Source organism: Apostichopus japonicus, chromosome 9, assembly GCF_037975245.1.
Source record: "Apostichopus japonicus isolate 1M-3 chromosome 9, ASM3797524v1, whole genome shotgun sequence".
In the NCBI taxonomy this organism is placed as follows: Eukaryota; Metazoa; Echinodermata; class Holothuroidea; order Aspidochirotida; family Stichopodidae; genus Apostichopus; species Apostichopus japonicus.
In genome coordinates, this window is record NC_092569.1 from 4,382,486 (window position 1) to 4,400,086 (window position 17,601).

The 17,601-nt window shown below is 38.2% G+C and overlaps 1 protein-coding gene across 1 annotated transcript; it reads left to right on the forward strand.

Annotated features, from left to right (window-relative positions):
* The first annotated feature begins 2,280 nt into the window (after positions 1-2,280).
* On the forward strand, positions 2,281-15,051 carry LOC139974422 (organic cation transporter-like protein). Its single transcript, XM_071981574.1, has 10 exons — positions 2,281-2,872; positions 4,974-5,493; positions 6,094-6,324; positions 7,411-7,607; positions 7,862-8,203; positions 9,259-9,393; positions 12,018-12,103; positions 12,738-12,858; positions 13,594-13,666; positions 14,859-15,051. Exons 2-10 carry the CDS (start codon positions 5,194-5,196, stop codon positions 15,045-15,047), a joined length of 1,674 nt encoding a protein of 557 aa, XP_071837675.1. The 5' UTR covers positions 2,281-2,872; positions 4,974-5,193; the 3' UTR covers positions 15,048-15,051.
* Positions 15,052-17,601: the final 2,550 nt, after the last annotated feature.

A 17,601-nucleotide genomic window follows, 5' to 3' on the forward strand; every position in this document is an offset into this window, starting at 1 on the left:
GGTGTCCGTCAAGGGTGCCCTCTGAGCCCATATTTGTTCATCACTTGCTCTGAGATTATACTGCTCTTATTATTTGAGGAGTTTTGGCAAGTTTCTGGATTTAAAGTAAATTTGGGCAAATCTTGCCTTTTTCCCCTTGGACTTTTTTTGCTCGACCCCACCACGTTATTTTCGCAATTTAAATTTTGTTATAAGCGACGAACTTGTCAATTATTTATAGGTACTTCTTTTAACATCTCACCAAGAAGACTTCTATAAGTTGAAATATGTCCCCAAACTGTCTCGTATTAAAAGCGGTTAATCTCTGGTCTTCTCGAGTTCTTACGCCCATCGGGAAAACTTTTTCGACAATAATGGAACTATGCCATCGGTTATGATGGGTTTTGTATACAAAGTTCGATCTGGATCATTTCCCTTTTAACTTTTACTTCGGAATTGTGTCGGCGATTCCAAGCCCTTAGAAAGAAAGTGTAAATCACGCTCACAACCGAAATGGTAATTAGCAACGCCCTGTAAAAGCTATTACGTCACCCAAAGTAACAAATTATGTATAGGCCTACAAGATACATCTAATTGAGAAAAAATCACAGCAATTCAGAAATGGCATGAAATCGATAGCAAGACGTATATGACTGGGAAAGTATTTTTGTGTACCTTATCTGGTTGTACGAGCAGTGGCGGCGCCAGGAATTTTTAGTTGGGGAGGCTAAGGGGGGGCTGGATATAAGGGGAGGGGGTTCCCCCTCCCCTTTTGAAATTTTTCCCAATCCTGGAAAGGCCTACATGCAAAATGGTGGCATTTAGCGAGGCTTTTGTCACCTGAAAATTTCTCCAAAAATATGCATTTTTTTGTGAGTAACTTTAGTCAAATTAGAATGGAAGATACCAATTCACAGTTTTCGTATCACTAAAATATTACCTGCTGTGAAAGATCCAATTCCTTTGCTCAATTATTATATCGCGCTCTCTGACACAACTCCTGTTTAGTCTGTATACACTCTGTTTGTGAAACGCACACGACATTGCCGTATGAGAACAAAATTCATCAAAATTTCCATTGACCATTGTAGCACTGCGTTATGGCTGACAACATTTGGGTAGGCTATATTGTTTCAATGAGGTTTTTTTTTTTTGCCTATTTCAGTTGGGGGGGCTAATGGGGGGGCTGACTACTTCAGTGGGGGGTTAAAGCCCCCCCCCCAAGCCCCCCCCCCCCCCTTGGCGCCGCCACTGTGTACGAGATACCAAAAATACACTACTTTAAGCTCCGTTTCTTGCATAGAATACTTTGTAGGCCTACGAACATGTTTTCATTTAGGATCAATGTAAAAGGATAGCTCGCTATACACATTTTGTCAGAGAGACTAAATGAAACACTAGAGCATTTGTTTTGGGAATGTGATTTTGTTAAAACCTTCTGCAGGGTTAGAGTCTTTTAACCTTTGCCCGAAGAGCAACTTTGATATTAACTATGATCACGTTATGTTTGTTCATATCTACGAAGCATAAACATCCAATTAACTTTTATCTTTTACCTGCAAAGTATTTTCAGTTGCAAATTAAATGATAAGCTGTCAGATGCTATGGCAGTTTACTAAACAAACTCAATTTTTTTTTTTTACAGGTAGAATATTACATGCTTAAATTAGCTAATAATGAATGCCGTAGTACAATCTTAAGCGACATGTATAATGATTGAATGTATCAATTACTTTCTCAAAAAAATATATATATATTAATTTTGGGATATGTAAATTTCTTTTTCATTAATTCTGTTTGTTTCTTGTATTGTTTTTGAGAATATTTTTTTTTTTTTGATTAACGTAAATGTAATCATTTATATAATTTGAAGCAAATTCGAATTAAAATTTGAAATTGATTGTTAGAAAGATATCAATAAATGGAGAAAAACAAATGAATTCGTGATATCAACAATTACAGGCTGATATCAACAAACTAAGTTATGATATCAACGATTTTCCTGCACTAATTAAATATCATCAAATTAATTAAAGACGCCATCAATTATTCAATTATATCATTCAATATATACTGATACCATTCAATATAGAGTAAGAGTAAAACGCGCATTTGCCATATACGCCAGTCAATGACCCGATTCGGTACAACAACTCGCACCGTTGTGTAATTCGATATGAGCCTATTGTTCCTGCCGACCTCGCTATCATCGACGCAAACTAGAACTGAAGATTGCCCATGAGGCTATTCATAACAAACTACAACAGACCTACGTGCCTTTCCATAGTGACACAATAGTGCAATCACCGACTAAAATGTGTAGTGATCACGATATGGACATTATTTAATAATTGACTGATCCGTGTACCAGCATACTTCCAGCTGTGTTATCTATATACAACAGATTATGATTATATTGAGTGTGGTATTGTTCTACCATAACTAGAGTTCCTTTATAGATAAAAGGGACTCTTAACCAAAACAGTCGCTTCTCGCGAGTAAGAATCGCGGTTGTTTCAAGTATTTCTGAGTGCATGGTTGGCTGTCTGCGTGATTGGCTGTGCGTGATTGCCTGTCGCAGACAACCATTCACTTAGATTCGTAATTTTCGCCTCGCAGTGACTAATTCTAATCGGAGCCGCGTTATTATAACGCCACTATATACACTTCTCAGAGCAACAGGAAATACTCAACAGAACACGGTTTTACGTATAGGCTATGAATCCTGTAGCAATAGCAGACCTCTTGTCGTCTGGCAAATTCGATGAATGTGCAACTGTCATTATTTGTTCATTTTAGCAAGCAACGTATATCAGAGAAGCAATATACAGCAGGATGTACGTATAGTATTGACTGAAGAGATAGACGCCAACACAGAACTTGCTTCACATCGGTAAGTTTATTCCTATTATCATATTCTTTTGTTGATATATTAATTTGAGTTGATGATACATCCAGTTAAAGTAAGCTCACCAAGAATATCACCGTTTGCCTATAGGCCGATACTGTTTCCATCGGAATATTGTGACTCTGGTAGACTAATACGTAGATACATATTTATAGTGAAGTGTTTTCCAATGAATTAGTATAAGTGAGGTTGCTATCCCCCCCCCCCCCAACACACACAATCACCGACCAGTGGTAAAGGGGCGCATTGGATGTTGGGTGGGTTACCAGTGTTTATCAGGAATATATTATAGGGCTGAAGACGTTAACGCGATCGCCGTCCGTAACAAGCATTAGCATGATGAGTTTCCTTTTGGTGCCAAATTATACTGTTTAGCATAACAATGTTACATGGGGAATATCGGGAAGGGAATAAAGGGGAGGGGGTGGGTGGGTAGTAAAGACGCCTTTCATTTCGTCTCTGATATGTGAAATAATGCATTCTGAGGCATATTTGTGCTATAAATTATGTGTATAAAACATAAAACTAAGTATACATGGAAGGTGCATAAGGCCAATATATATATATATATATATATATATATATACCTTTGTAATTATATTTTTTGTGTGGGTATAGGGGAGGACTGTAAATTATGTGTATAAAACATAAAACTAAGTATACATGGAAGGTGCATAAGGCCAATATATATATATATATATATATATATATATATGTACCTTTGTAATTATATTTTTTGTGTGGGTATAGGGGAGGACTGTAAATTATGTGTATAAAACATAAAACTAAGTATACATGGAAGGTGCATAAGGCCAATATATATATATATATATATATATATATATATATATATATATATATATATATATATATATATATATATATATATATATAAAGATACCTTTGTAATTATATTTTTTGTGTGGGTATAGGGGAGGACTGTAAAAGGAGGTCACCTCACACAAAGTGATCCCCAGGATTGGTGTCTGACTAAAGCTCCAGGCATCTAAATCATTGCGTAATCATGCCTATACTTATCAGACAGAGGCCTATATTGAAATTCGCTGAAGCATGCAAAAGTAGTCTGCTGGTATGTTTGCCACTCAGTGTATTCTTAACAGTATTGTAGTATGTTCTCTATGTGATACGGTAAATGTGTGTGTGTTTATCAGTTCCACTTCCAGTATTGCGTCGTGTATGGAGGAGCTGTGACAACTCTGTTGCTTGATATAGTTGTCGTGTTAATTGCTGTTTGTTTGCGAATTAAGGAAAGTGTCTTATTCTTCCAAAATCTGCTCAAACTTCGTTGAAATCACGTAAATGAATTAGGGATTAAACAAAACCTTGCATTTATTGACCGTATAATGGCAAACGAATTGTATTCCTAACATGCATTGTATATCGAATCACCTCCTAAGCAATAACTTCTTCCCTCGATGATTTGCTAACACATTCATTTATAGCTTTCGCAATGTATAAATGAGAGATATGAGAAACACGTGACAAGCACCATATACAATCCGTTAAAGGCAATGGGAAGGAGACTTTTTCTCCTGGATCAGTTTATTATGTTGTTTACGGATAGGGTGAGGATAGCTCCAACTCACCCTTAGCGCCTGGTGTGTGTCCGGGAGGGGAGGGTATATCCAGCTCCTTCTAAGCGCCAATGGTAAAATACAGAGTTGCAAACTTTGGTATACTGGTATATATGCGCGGGCGATTTGTCTGTTGAAAAGTATAGATATTCTAATTATCAGCTAACTTGTAAAAATGGCAGATCGCTGGATGGCAGGCTCTTCAAATTAACTTGAACACACACAAAAAAGAGCTCGTAATGCACTTTACGTACTTGTATATCATGCCGTTTCGATATAAAACATTGGAACTTTAAAGCACAACTATTCGGCAGATTTGGCAATTGGATCGGGTACATTATTCAGCATCAGGAGACCCCCCCCCCTCCACCACCACCAACACCACCACCCATGCCTCAGCCAGGCAAGGGCCTTTTGTGTATTTCAATATTCCAGTAATATGACGTTATTACCTCCCTCTCCACCTCTCTCTCCTGTTCTTGTCCAAACAGAGTTAACTGTGAAAAGGATGGTTTTGAATCGCTCTGGCAGATTACCAATACACATGTAGTGAACGATGAATGCAGAGAAGACTTGTTTAAGTCTTATCTTGTCAGTTTCGTGACGTCAAACTGAAGGCCACTAGTAATTCAACGAAGCTACCACTTATATATATTTTGTTATACGTAGATCATTTGGTAAAGAAAAACAAACCAAAGTGCCAAAAAGAAAATGGATCTTGACAAAGCTCTCTATTCTATCAACGACCACGGGCGCGGACAACTATTCATTCTATTCCTAATCAGTTGTATGGGCCAGCTTCCTGCTTCCTGGCACATTTTCGCGATCGTGTTTTTAGGGATCGTTCCCGATCATTTTTGCACCACTGACAATTCGGAATATGACCTTGACGATTGGACGACTGCAGTCTCGCCACATGAATATTCACAGTGTACACATGAAAATGGAAGTGAGTCATGTGACAGCTGGACGTACGCGCATGACGTCACGGGCTCCACAATTGTCAGCGAGGTACGTTTGTAGGCCTACACTATAGTTTAACTATCGTGTATATGTAGCCCTTCGACTCCCCCCCCCCCCCCCCTCCGCCCCCAAAAAAATCCTGGATCCGTTATTATATTACCTAAATTACTGTATATCTATCATGCATGGGAGGTATTTAACTGCTGACTTTCCAATGGTTCTATACAATTGATATCCAATAACAACAAGGAAGGAGGTTAAAATGCTCTCCTCTATTTTTAATATAATTAATAAAATATTTCAAACAAATTTCAATTTACAACGCCTGTAGCATTCGATCGTTTTTGTGCAACGCATCCGCTCGTCACATTGGTAAATTTCGCCAAGATGTACTATTAATTATCGTTTCAAATATCTTCCTTTTTTTACGTGCTGTAGTTTTATACTTTGACCACAGCAAGTCAACAACTTACCTGTCCCCTCGGGACCACCGTAGTAAAATACGCCTCTATATTTCTGTCTATCCTAAATTCATATTTTGTTTGGGTTACATTCAGCAAAGTTTTCAAAGTTTCAAAGTTTTCAAGATTTTTACATATTACATTTTACATATATAAAGATTTTACATGTCTTGAATTCGCCCGACAGTGGAACCTTGTATGTGATCGTGCCAGCTTTCTGGAATTGTCACAAACAGCGCTTATCATCGGTGTCACTATAGGGTCTGTAACCTTTGGTTTCTTAGCTGATCGTTTTGGCCGTAAAAGGGTGTTTTTCATGAGTCTGTTCGTCCAAGGACTTCTTGGCTGTATCGAGGCGTCTGTATCTTCCATTGAGGTATTCATCATAGTCCGTCTTTTCATCGGCATTGTTGATCAGGTAGAGATTATTTTGTTTTTTTAATTCTTAAGTTTTTGCATTACTTTCTTTGGTATAGTCTAAAGTGACGTCATCCTTCCCTTCGCTTATCTTCTATATATATATATATATATATATATATATATATATATATATATATATATATATATATATATATGTATATATATATATATATGTGTATATGTATATATATATATATGTATCTATATATATATATGTATATATATATTTAGATATAGATACATATATATATATAGATACAGATACATATAGATACATATACATATACAACTGAGTTGTCTGAAGATCGCTATAACGCGTGAAACTCCGAGTTACAACTACTAGTGTTCCACTAGTCTCATCTAGTATCAACATATATTCCGCTCTGTCCAATGGACATAGAGCACTCTGCGCCAAGATAGACGCCAACCTACTATATATATATATATATATATATATATATATATATATATATATATATATATATATATATATATATATATATATATATATATATATATATATATATGTATATATATATATATATATATATATATATATATATATATATATATATATATATATATATATGTATATATATGTATATATATATATATATATATATATATATATATATATATGATATGCGTCCATACAAACTCGATAGTAAGCAAAAAGAATAATTTTTTGTCATTCGCTTTATAGATGTTATTTATAGATTTGATAACCTATGGATTGATTGATGGGCATACTCAAACGATCGATCGCTGATTGATTAATTGACTGATTAAATGATCTATTAATTGATCTAATAATTGGCCCACGCATGCGTTTTCAATGTAAATGTTCCATATACTAATATCATTTACTTCATTTCTCTCTTACCTGTCCCCTCTACATACGTACTCCTATCTACCTAGACTTAAAACGAATGGCAACATCGTTGCACACAGCACATCCCTTCACTCTCCCACCCACTCCCACCCCTACCACTGCCCTATAAAATCATTGCCTATTTATCTAATTATCTCTCTTAATTCTTACTATTATTTTTAAATTTTCTCTTTCTTTTAATATCATTTTCAGGGATACGAGTTACCAACATACACAATGGTTTCCGAATTCTTTACACCACGATGTCGCCCGTACGCCTTTCCATGCATATTCATAGCCTGGGCCACGGGGATTATGACGTTACCTCTTCTAGCTTACTTCATTCGAGACTGGCGATATCTTCAGTTAGCCATTTCTATTCCGCTCCTGTTCTTTCCTCTGTTTTATTGGTAATTGTTATAATAAAAACTTCTTTCTCGTTTTTTGGGTAACAGAATTTCAACGAGAGACCAGTTTTGTTACTCAGTATGGCTAATCAAGTAAAAGTACTCATAATTAGCAATAATGAGATTTAGTTAGGTTTGGAGGGAATTTTATACAATGGGTTGGCAGTAAAGCGTGTAATTGTTCATAATCTGTGGATATAATATTGTCCGTTTGTTGCTATATACGTCACTTCCGTCCGCCATCCTCTTTTCTACAGGTTTGTACCCGAATCGCCAAGATGGCTGCTTTCTGTTGGACGTGAAGAAGAGGCACGCGCCGTTTTGCGTAGGATAGCCAAATGTAACGGTCGACCAAATGCAGTGATTGATTTCTCTGATGAACCAGAAACATTGAAGATGAAAACTGTAGAAGCAGACACTGGTGATACAGGGTTGAAACAACAAAATAACTCATATCGAGAAATTAATACGTTTGAAGAAGAAGTAGAAACTGACGTCAGAGATGACGTCAAAGACAGCAAGCTGGGGCAAGCTTCTTATCTGGATCTGTTTAGAGGATGGCAGATGACAAAAGTGACAGTAATCTTATTTATAATTTGGTGAGTATACAATAACCGGGGTGTGATGTATATAGTATTGTTCCTCCATGCGCAGGTGCGCAACCTCCATTGTTGATATGGGGGTAGTGTTGCTACCATGTCGTGATGGAGGATGAGTCTAAGGTGATTTGGATCCCCTCCCCCACCGCCCTCCTCCCCTCCCCCCACCTCCCCCTGTTGGGAAATTGTGGTATTATGGATAGCAAATGGTATTATGTTCTGTAACCTCTGAGACCACTTTGAATAATTTTCAAGTGTATAGATTGCACTGTGCGTATATGTTATATAAGGATAAGCGTGATATTCTGTCTGTCAGTAGGGAGAGAGGTGAGCCTCCCCCCTTGATTTCATGCAGGGAAAGTGGCCGATGCCCCCCCCCCCAACCCACATCCCCCTCCCATTAGAAGTATACACGTATGCGATATACACTACACGAAGGCTTAAAGGACGAACTCAGGCAGAATTTAGTCTTAAACAAGTCACAGCCCAGGAGCAGTAAGAATAGAGAGAAAACGTTTGAGTGCAAGTAATGTTTTCTAGTATACATAGCTGTTTCGATTTTCCAGATATTCACCTTTGAAGTACCGTATGATTATCTCTGGTATGCTCCTTTAAGACTTTACTGATGATGATGTCGGCTGCTATGTGCAGACCTACATTTTAATGTTCATCCGTCTTTCTATATCAATTCTAAATAAAGCAATCAAAATGGGGACTTTGAACTTCAAATAAGCACAACAGAGAGATGGAGATAATATTTCAACACCTTTGTCCCTTTACATGTAATGCATTGCAAATATAAAGTATCGTGTTCTGCTATAGAGGTTTCTTTGTGTTGCTTGTGAGGGCACTGACCTAATGGGTCTGTGTGTTAGAATAACTAGTCCAGCCACTTTAATCGATGAGCCTCAGATGTGTAAAGGATCATTTCTCAAGAATGCCGGTGTCTAGCTGGCAGACGATCTATACATGCCATACCGTACGCTATCGCACAATAGTTTATTAACGACTATAGCTATTTACGACTTGCGCCATCTATTTCTCTTCTCGCACAGGTTAGTTTCCTCCGTATCCTACTACGGGTTGACGTTTCACGCGGGGCAACTCGTCGGCGATATGTATGTCAATTTCTTCCTAAGTGGTGCTGTCGAGATTCCCTCCATTCTTTTGTTAATGGTTTTGGTGGTCAGGTAAGCATACTTATGTACTCGACGTTGGAGCATATATACATGAAACATTAGAGGGGGAAAAAAACACCCAAAGAGAACATGAAACCTGTTGTTCATAAAAATGACTGAAAGAGAGAAGACCAAATCATGAAATGGGTATCCAGATTAAGGGAGCGATGGTGAAGGGGAGGGGGAAGGGGCCGGGGGTAGACTAAGCAATCCAACCACTTAAAGTTGATGAGCCTCATATGTTTCATGGATCCATTCCTTTGGTATATTGGTACAGAAATAATGACCGAATCGATTGCAGTGTTTCTACAACCTATCAGATTATAATTGCGTACCGTCAACCCGTTTGATATTACGCAAGTGACTCTATAAAATGTAGATCATATATGCACAGTGTTCGATTTTTCCGGTATCGCATCGCAAAATGCGATCCAAAACAACAAACTTGCGAGACGTTTCCAAATCAGCATCGCACATTGTGCCGATTTGTGCGATTCAAATTCCTAGTCAGATTTGGGAGCAAACACTCAAACCTTAACTTACGAACTGTCGATCACAATGTAGAAGTTATAATTTATTGAGTTTATACTCAATGTACAACTTATTCACTTGACCGTATAGCGAAAAAAAAACCTGAAAAAATAATATCCTACCATAGTTAAGTGTAAAGCAAATAGCCTAACCACCTCGGCGGTTACGGATCTCACGTAACTAATAGGTTCCCTGGCAACGTACCAAAAAAATGTTAAGAAACAGGTGTTACACAGGGGATGAGCTCACAGTTGTTGGGAGGGTACCTGGGCAAATTTGCAGCACATAAACCGTGGTACAATAGTTGGGTATAGGGTTAAACACTGCAGTTGTAAAAATGTACGCATAGTGCACGCTATTCATTGTTAGGCAGTCTAGAAACGGGGCTTTACTGAACGTTGTTTGTTTCATAATATCGGAAGTTTTGTAAGTTGCACTTTTTAAAGATTGAAAGACAGATTAAATCTCTTTTCATTTTATAACATAATATAGCTACTTTAACTTGTCATTTTAAAATTTTCATCAGTTTCGTGACAATTTAAATAAAAAAAGTTGTCAGTATTTTGCATCCTCAACTGCGAAATTTTTCATCGCCAGACATCGCAAAAAATGACAACAATTTTCGGGGGCTTTCGCCCCCAGGATCCCCACGAGGGGTTCTACCCCATGACCCCACCATAGCCCTAAGACGGGCCCCTGGACACCACGCCTTTATGCTCGCACGTTACGCGTGCTAGGCAGGCGAACACCGGCGGGAAATCGGCAGTGTGTTCGCAGGAAATTGAACAAGGTTTTCCAACACTGCTGAACTGTGCAGTTACTGTATGCATCATGTTCAAGGTTTTCACGGAGGCCTTTGAGGAAATGAATGGTTAGTACAGTGTATATATGCTGCACTAATGCTGTGTGTAGGCCAAGGTTCACGAAGGTCATTGGTTATATTCGCGCGCCGTAGACGTGTTTTCAGATGTTACGGAGAGTCAGGTTTCCATGGATATTAATCGAAAATGAATCTGAGTTTAACTGACGCTAAAGAAATGGATCGTCTTGGGCAGATTAACAAATCATTGCAAGTATAAATAAGTACAGGTAGCTCTGCTGTTAAAAAGAAAAGTTCAATATCGGTTTGCTGTTATGGGCAATTAGGCAAAATTTTACCGATACCGATATGCTGCCGATATTGCAAATATCGGCCGATACCCATATTGAAAACGATTATCGTAGCAACACTAGTATAAATAATAATAATAAACAAACATTTTCTAGTTAATACATTGATCGCCAACATTTGGTCCGTTTTGTGGTAATTTCAAAACTGCTATTCAATATTGGGGAACTGCTATGCAACAAAAATATTGTATAGCAATTGTCGAAATTTGTTGCTATGCAATTTTTTGGCCATAAGTCGAACCCTGTATATGCATATGAACCATTGCAAAAAACAAATAAACTTAGTAGTGTTGAGGTTAATGATGGGATACAAGGGGACCGGGAACGTAAGAGAGCAGGAAGCCAGTTATTTTTTGTTAACTGAGGGAATAGAGAAGGACCCATTATGAAATAAGCATCCCGATTAAGAGAGCGCAAGTGAGGGAGGGGTTGGGTTGGTGGTTGAGGGGGATGAGTTACAGGGGGGGGTGTATAAACACTCGTGGTGGGGTAGTTTTACTTTTCTTCTCGTTCGTATACGAGAAAACAAACAGGATTTTTTTCACGGATTGAAGTCTATACTCTGTAATTTCTTCTCATCGATATTTCAGCTCATGTGCAACAATATTAATATCAGAGCAAAGAGTTAACATAATGGCACTGTGCACCCCACCCCCCCCCCCAACCCACCCCACCCTTCATAGAGGAATCTGCCACTGAAAGGGATCCCTTGGCTGAAATTCCTTCAGTCGTTTGATGTTGATCCTAATTTGGAAAGAGGAAATCCTCAACCTGTTTGGTGATCAGAATGATTAGAAAACTCTCGACTTTATTTGACTATTTATTGAGGGCAGCAAGCACAAAGTTTATCGAGGGCAGCAAGCACAAAGTTTATCGAGGGCAGCAACCACATCGACTATAATACCCTGATAGATCCTTGTGCTTTGTTCTTACAGGTTCGGTAGACGGGTGCCTCTTTCTGTCTTCTTCGTTATTGCTGGGATTGCCTGTTTTGTAACAGCATTCATACCCAAGACAACAGGTGAGTAAAAAAAAGTCCCAGTGGGGGCTTTTTGATATTCAATAACTCACATCATTTCAGGACAATACAATACATTACAATGCAGTTCAATACAATATTATGCAATTCGATGTGATGTGATGAAAAGCGATGCAATTCAATGTAATCTATATATAATACAGTACAATGCAAGAAAAGACAATTGATATCATATCCAGGCAAAACAAGACAATACAAAACAATACACTACACTAATAATGCAATACAATAATATACAATGCAATACAATACCATGTAATATAATGTCATGCAACCCGATAAAATATGATGAAGTTCAATTTAATTTAATACAAGGAAATGCGAGTCAAGAAAAGTAGACTTCAAGAAAATTACAATCCAAGAAAGTACACAAGGCAATCACCAACTGCTTAGGCAAAAGTAACGTCTGTTCCATAGACCACTAAACACTTATACCCCTTCTCACCGCCCCCTCTTCCACCCCCCCCCCCCCCGCCGCTCTGACTGAAACTCCCGATGTATTCCAAAAAGAATATCGACAAATTGAAGTTCTTGTCGAATAATATTTTACCATTGAGTGCACGTATTCAGATTCTTCCAAAATTCCTGCGTTACTTCTTTTTTTTTCTCCAAACAGCTAACGGTGGCGATTTGACAGCAGCTATCGTCACCTCGGCAATGATCGGCAAATTTTCGGTAACTGTGTCCTACCAGATTATATGCCTGTGTGCTACCGAGATATTCCCTACAGTTGTGAGGTCAGTATACTTGTATTACGTACCTGATTTAGTCTTTGTTTATCAATAAGTCTTTAAAAGGAAACACCCAAATTTAAAAATGTTCTTTCACTTCAGGAATGATCTTGCACTGACTGAGATCCTCAGTGTGAAATTATGTAAATTATGCATAACTTCATTCCCTCAGATTAAATTCAGTTTTCGGGTTGTTTTTTGTTTTTTGTCTTTTACGGTGTGCTCGCTCAACCATTTATATATATTTTATCATTTGCTGTAAGTTTCTACTGTTGCTGTATTATGAACGTTGGATATGATAAGCGCAGCCTCCCCCCCCTACCCCCTCCCTTTTTTCCCTCAAAGTTTACGCGTAGACCTATCGACTAACCTAATTTATAGACAAAATATGCATTTCACGTCATTTTGTTTTCTGGAAGAGGACCCTCAACCGCTCACATCTACATGCACAGGAGTCGGCTTCAAATATACCATGGCCGTACTTCTCTTTTTTTCAAAATCCTGGATCCGCTATTTGCTCCTCAACTCCCTCACCCCCCCCCCCCCCACAGAAAAAATCTTAGAATTACATCTAAGGAATTATAGTACCATATTTGATCACCAACGGTCGCTGTAACATTCTACCATTTATCTTGGGTTAGTATACTGTGTTAGTAAAGCCTGCTCCATTATATCTAAACACTTCTGTCTTAGACCATAATGCATAAACATATCATTATTTCCCTTATATCCATCGTTCAGGAACAAAGGCATTGGCTTTGTAGCTCTATCCGCAAGAATAGGTGCAATATTAGCCCCGTTTACCACAGCGATGGTAAGATATTTGTAAAAGTTTAATTTTCTCCAATCTAACCTTGGAATGTTTGGTTCCTTCTCATTTAACTGGTCACGTGACTACCTGTCAATCATACTTCGCCGTAAGACAGCGGCTTGACAGCGTGTTACGTACGTACGATTGGCGTCTTCATGCTCAGTATTATGGAACGCCAAAACCGACAAAAATGCAGTGGGAAAAATGTAATTTTTGGCGTTCCATACAAAATACCACTTGAGCACAAAACAGTGTCCTATGCACTTCATACTGTTACAGATTTGGAATACATTACTGCAGCACTCTGGTCGTTTTATTTCTTGCAGAAAGTTTGCTCGTATATAGTTTAAACTTATGCTCTAAATGTATGCTGTTTGTTGCGCTGATGATGTACAGAAACTATACGAACTGCTATATCTAATTCGCTGGCGTTCGATAGCGTTTCATAACAGCCCTAGCTCATATGCGATATGCTATTAGTAGATAACATCAAATAATAATCTCAATAAATATAAATAGTGCAAGTCTTAATATATAATATATATTTTATGCCTATATATTTTAGTACCAACATTTTTATTGCCCTGGTTTTAACTGATGATACCTTGATAAAGCATACGTTGGATTTTTTATTTTTATATATCATCCAAATAACACGGGTAGACTCCCTGAAGAGTTTAATACCAGCATGTTGAGATTAATTTGATGTATCTACTGTAAAGGCCTGTGTAATTAAATTTGAGCAATGAGCAATGCACATGCAGAACTATAACATATATAGACACAACGAAGGTTTGCTGATTTGCTATTTTTCCCCTTTGTTGCGCTCATTTTGTCCAGTTTAACTGTCTGTCATGCATCTTTGTCTCATTAATGTGTTCTTAGAATTTTTTCTCGTTTCAATTAGCCTCTGAAGAAGATCATGTTAGGATCGAAACGTCAAGCCCTCTAAACATTTACACACATGAATTTGATGGTGAAAACGAAATTTTCTTGGAACCCCAGTATATGATCACAAATCATGAATTCACTTGGAATACTTACAAATATATTTATAATAACTATTTTTCCTTTCGTAATTATTGTCAAATAGTTTTAAAAAACAAGGATATCTCTTTTGTATTCAATGATTGTCTGAAAAGAAGAAAAATCCAAATACTTCTTGCCCCTTTTCTCTCTATGCACGCATGCGCAGGAAGACCACATAGCGAAGTTTCCTATGATATTGTTTGGCTCCGTGTCTCTCGTACCGTGTTTGTTGGTTTTTCTTTTGCCGGAGATGAAAGGACGCCAACAACCACAGACAATCACCGACTTAGAACAGATTTTTGAAGAATGTAAACACAGCAAGAAACAGAGGCTGAGGAATACAGATGAAGCATGATATAGGTGACCAAAAGTAAATCACTTCCATGGAACAGCAAAAGTATTAGTTAACTAATTTAGTTCTGTTTATGTATTGTTAAGCCCATTGAACCCTGGGATTTTGCGCTATATAAGCACCGGTGTAACAATAATAAACGCTACAGTTTACGTATTTGTTGGACGTGTCGTACCACCATTAAATGCTCTCATTGACTTACACACTAAGCTCGTCACTTTTCTAAGGCCGCTAGAGCATAGATAGAAGTTTTCAACTGCCCACCATACGATAGCTGATGGCTTGAGCTATCACAGGTTTGCCACCATGACCGTTTAGATTTGGAGCTAGAAGAGCTCAAAGGTTAGCATAAAGTGCTCCCCCAAGCCCATGGCATCTGCCAACTCCCGCTGCGGAATATGCTTGTTTCACCCAGGAGCTTCTTAAAATGCCTTAAATCACCTTCAATCCTCCAGATTTTATAGACCGTCAGTAGTTTATTTGATCCTCTTCAACATCCAAGCATGAAAAAGAATGATGATGCTGACTCAGAAAATGACAAAACGAATCACTATTTATAGTAGGTTAATGACTATTTTAGGACAGTGGTTAACCTTTCAGGCGCCGCGTGCACTATACTCTAATTGTGGTATACGGTACCGAAACATGTACGTATAATGGGGATCTCGAGCCACGCGCCATATTAACAAAGTGCGCGGTCATATCGGTCCCATGGCTAGTTCCACGAAACTTGACAAGATTTCGTCTATGAAATTGCTGAGAATTCTTTGAGGAATCTCTCAGACGGACATTTCTTGTGCAAACTGCCATCATATTCACTATAATACACACGTAGTGTGACATATTCGAGCAGCACATTTGGTGTTGACCACTCAACTAGCACATGTTATCAACGAAATGTTGCCCAACATTAATTTGGCAACTTTACGCACGTCTGGTCGTCAACAATTCTGCCCCGAATGAATGGTAAACAATCCCCTAAGGAGATGTTTTAACCCCCGCCCCACCCTCCTCTTATTTTGGTCACGCCACTGTGTCAGCGTACTGCCCGGAGACCTTTGGCCCAAATACGGGGTGCGGGCATGAATTATTTGCGAATAGCCCCCTCCCCTTCTTTCTCAGTTACGTGATAGCGAATAAGATTTTTTTTTTTTAAATTGAAAGATGTGCAATATCTTTAACTAAAATGTATATCACATTGGTATATATATATATATCCTTATAAAAGGTATTTTGAAACTTTTCAGTTCTTTTTTGAATATCGAAACTAAATTTACTTTGCGTTGGAATTGACACGATCAAAATAAGACCAAGGGCTCACGTCCTTCCTATCCCCTCCTGCGGGGGGGGGGGTAGAGTGGTGTTGCACCACGTAAACATCTGTATCACACTAGATTAAATGTGACTTTTTGAGGTTGGTTCTCTTAATTGTAACTACACAAGAATGATAATTCATAAAGTAAACTTGGTGCCGCCGCGGTTCTTTTGAGCCCGAGATGAATTTTATTTTAAATAAATATAAATATTCTAACGGTAAGTGCAGTATGTCATTAGATTATAATGGAAGGGGAATATATTTACATACTTTTAGTTAAAAGAACTTCTACTTTTTTACAACATATTTTATAAGAGTCTTCCATTATAAATGATTGAAAAGTTAAAACTGAAGGGAGCATGCCCGTATCTGATTGTGTTTCATAAATTGTCGTTATTTGTTGTTGGGAGATCTTCTTTTAAGTCCACTCGTCTTGACGAAAGTATGTATGTATGTATGTATGTATATGTGATCTTCCTGCAAGCAGGAACTCGCGAAAGAAGTCATGGAGGCTTATAGACTCGCAAGCTGACCGAAGCCAATCTCTCGGCACACATCCATTTAACGTCCATGTCGGGAAGTTGTTATTGAACAACACCCTTGCCAGACGACACACCTTGCTGTCGGCGGGGAATCGAACCGGGGATCTCATGACTGGGAGACGCCGGCGTTAACCACTAGGCTATACACTCCGCCTTGAAAGTCGAAAACTAGGACCGCGACGATAGAGTTGAGTCCGGGTCGTAATAAGTCTGGTAGCGTGCGGTGGCAGGGTTAACAGCGTCTGACTTGCCCTAGTAAAGAATTGCTAAAGACCCCTCCCCATCCCAACCCCACCCCCCCCCCTCCCCACCTCAGAAAAGGAAGACGGAAGATATAAGCTGAAGATGTAAGCATTTATAACAATATTTTGAGCTTTCGTCGCAAGTTTAATTTGTTAAAAGGGGTTTCCATATATATAGGAAAAAGTGCGAACATTGGAACCATTCCACAATATATATTTGTTTACCAAAAGTTTAAATTGGAATATGCTAATGGAAATTAATACATCATATGTAGATTAATTGTTAGCAAGCCTTGACTATAGAGCAATTGCATTGGAGAATTAGCCAACATCTAATTAACAAACTGGTCATTAATTATTAAGAAGGAAAGAAATGCAAGGTACCGGTACCCAATCGAGCTGGCGAGTCCTCGCAATATCGTGTTACCCCATGACACTTTTTGCCGCCTATTAAGTCC

Bases quoted from the DNA above. Each gene is read 5' to 3' on its own strand.
- LOC139974422 (XM_071981574.1), top strand. From the start codon at position 5,194: ATGGATCTTGACAAAGCTCTCTATTCTATCAACGACCACGGGCGCGGA. The intron at 8,204-9,258 runs GTGAGTATACAA...CTTCTCGCACAG, and splicing joins GTAATCTTATTTATAATTTG to GTTAGTTTCCTCCGTATCCT. The intron at 12,859-13,593 runs GTCAGTATACTT...TCCATCGTTCAG, and splicing joins ATATTCCCTACAGTTGTGAG to GAACAAAGGCATTGGCTTTG.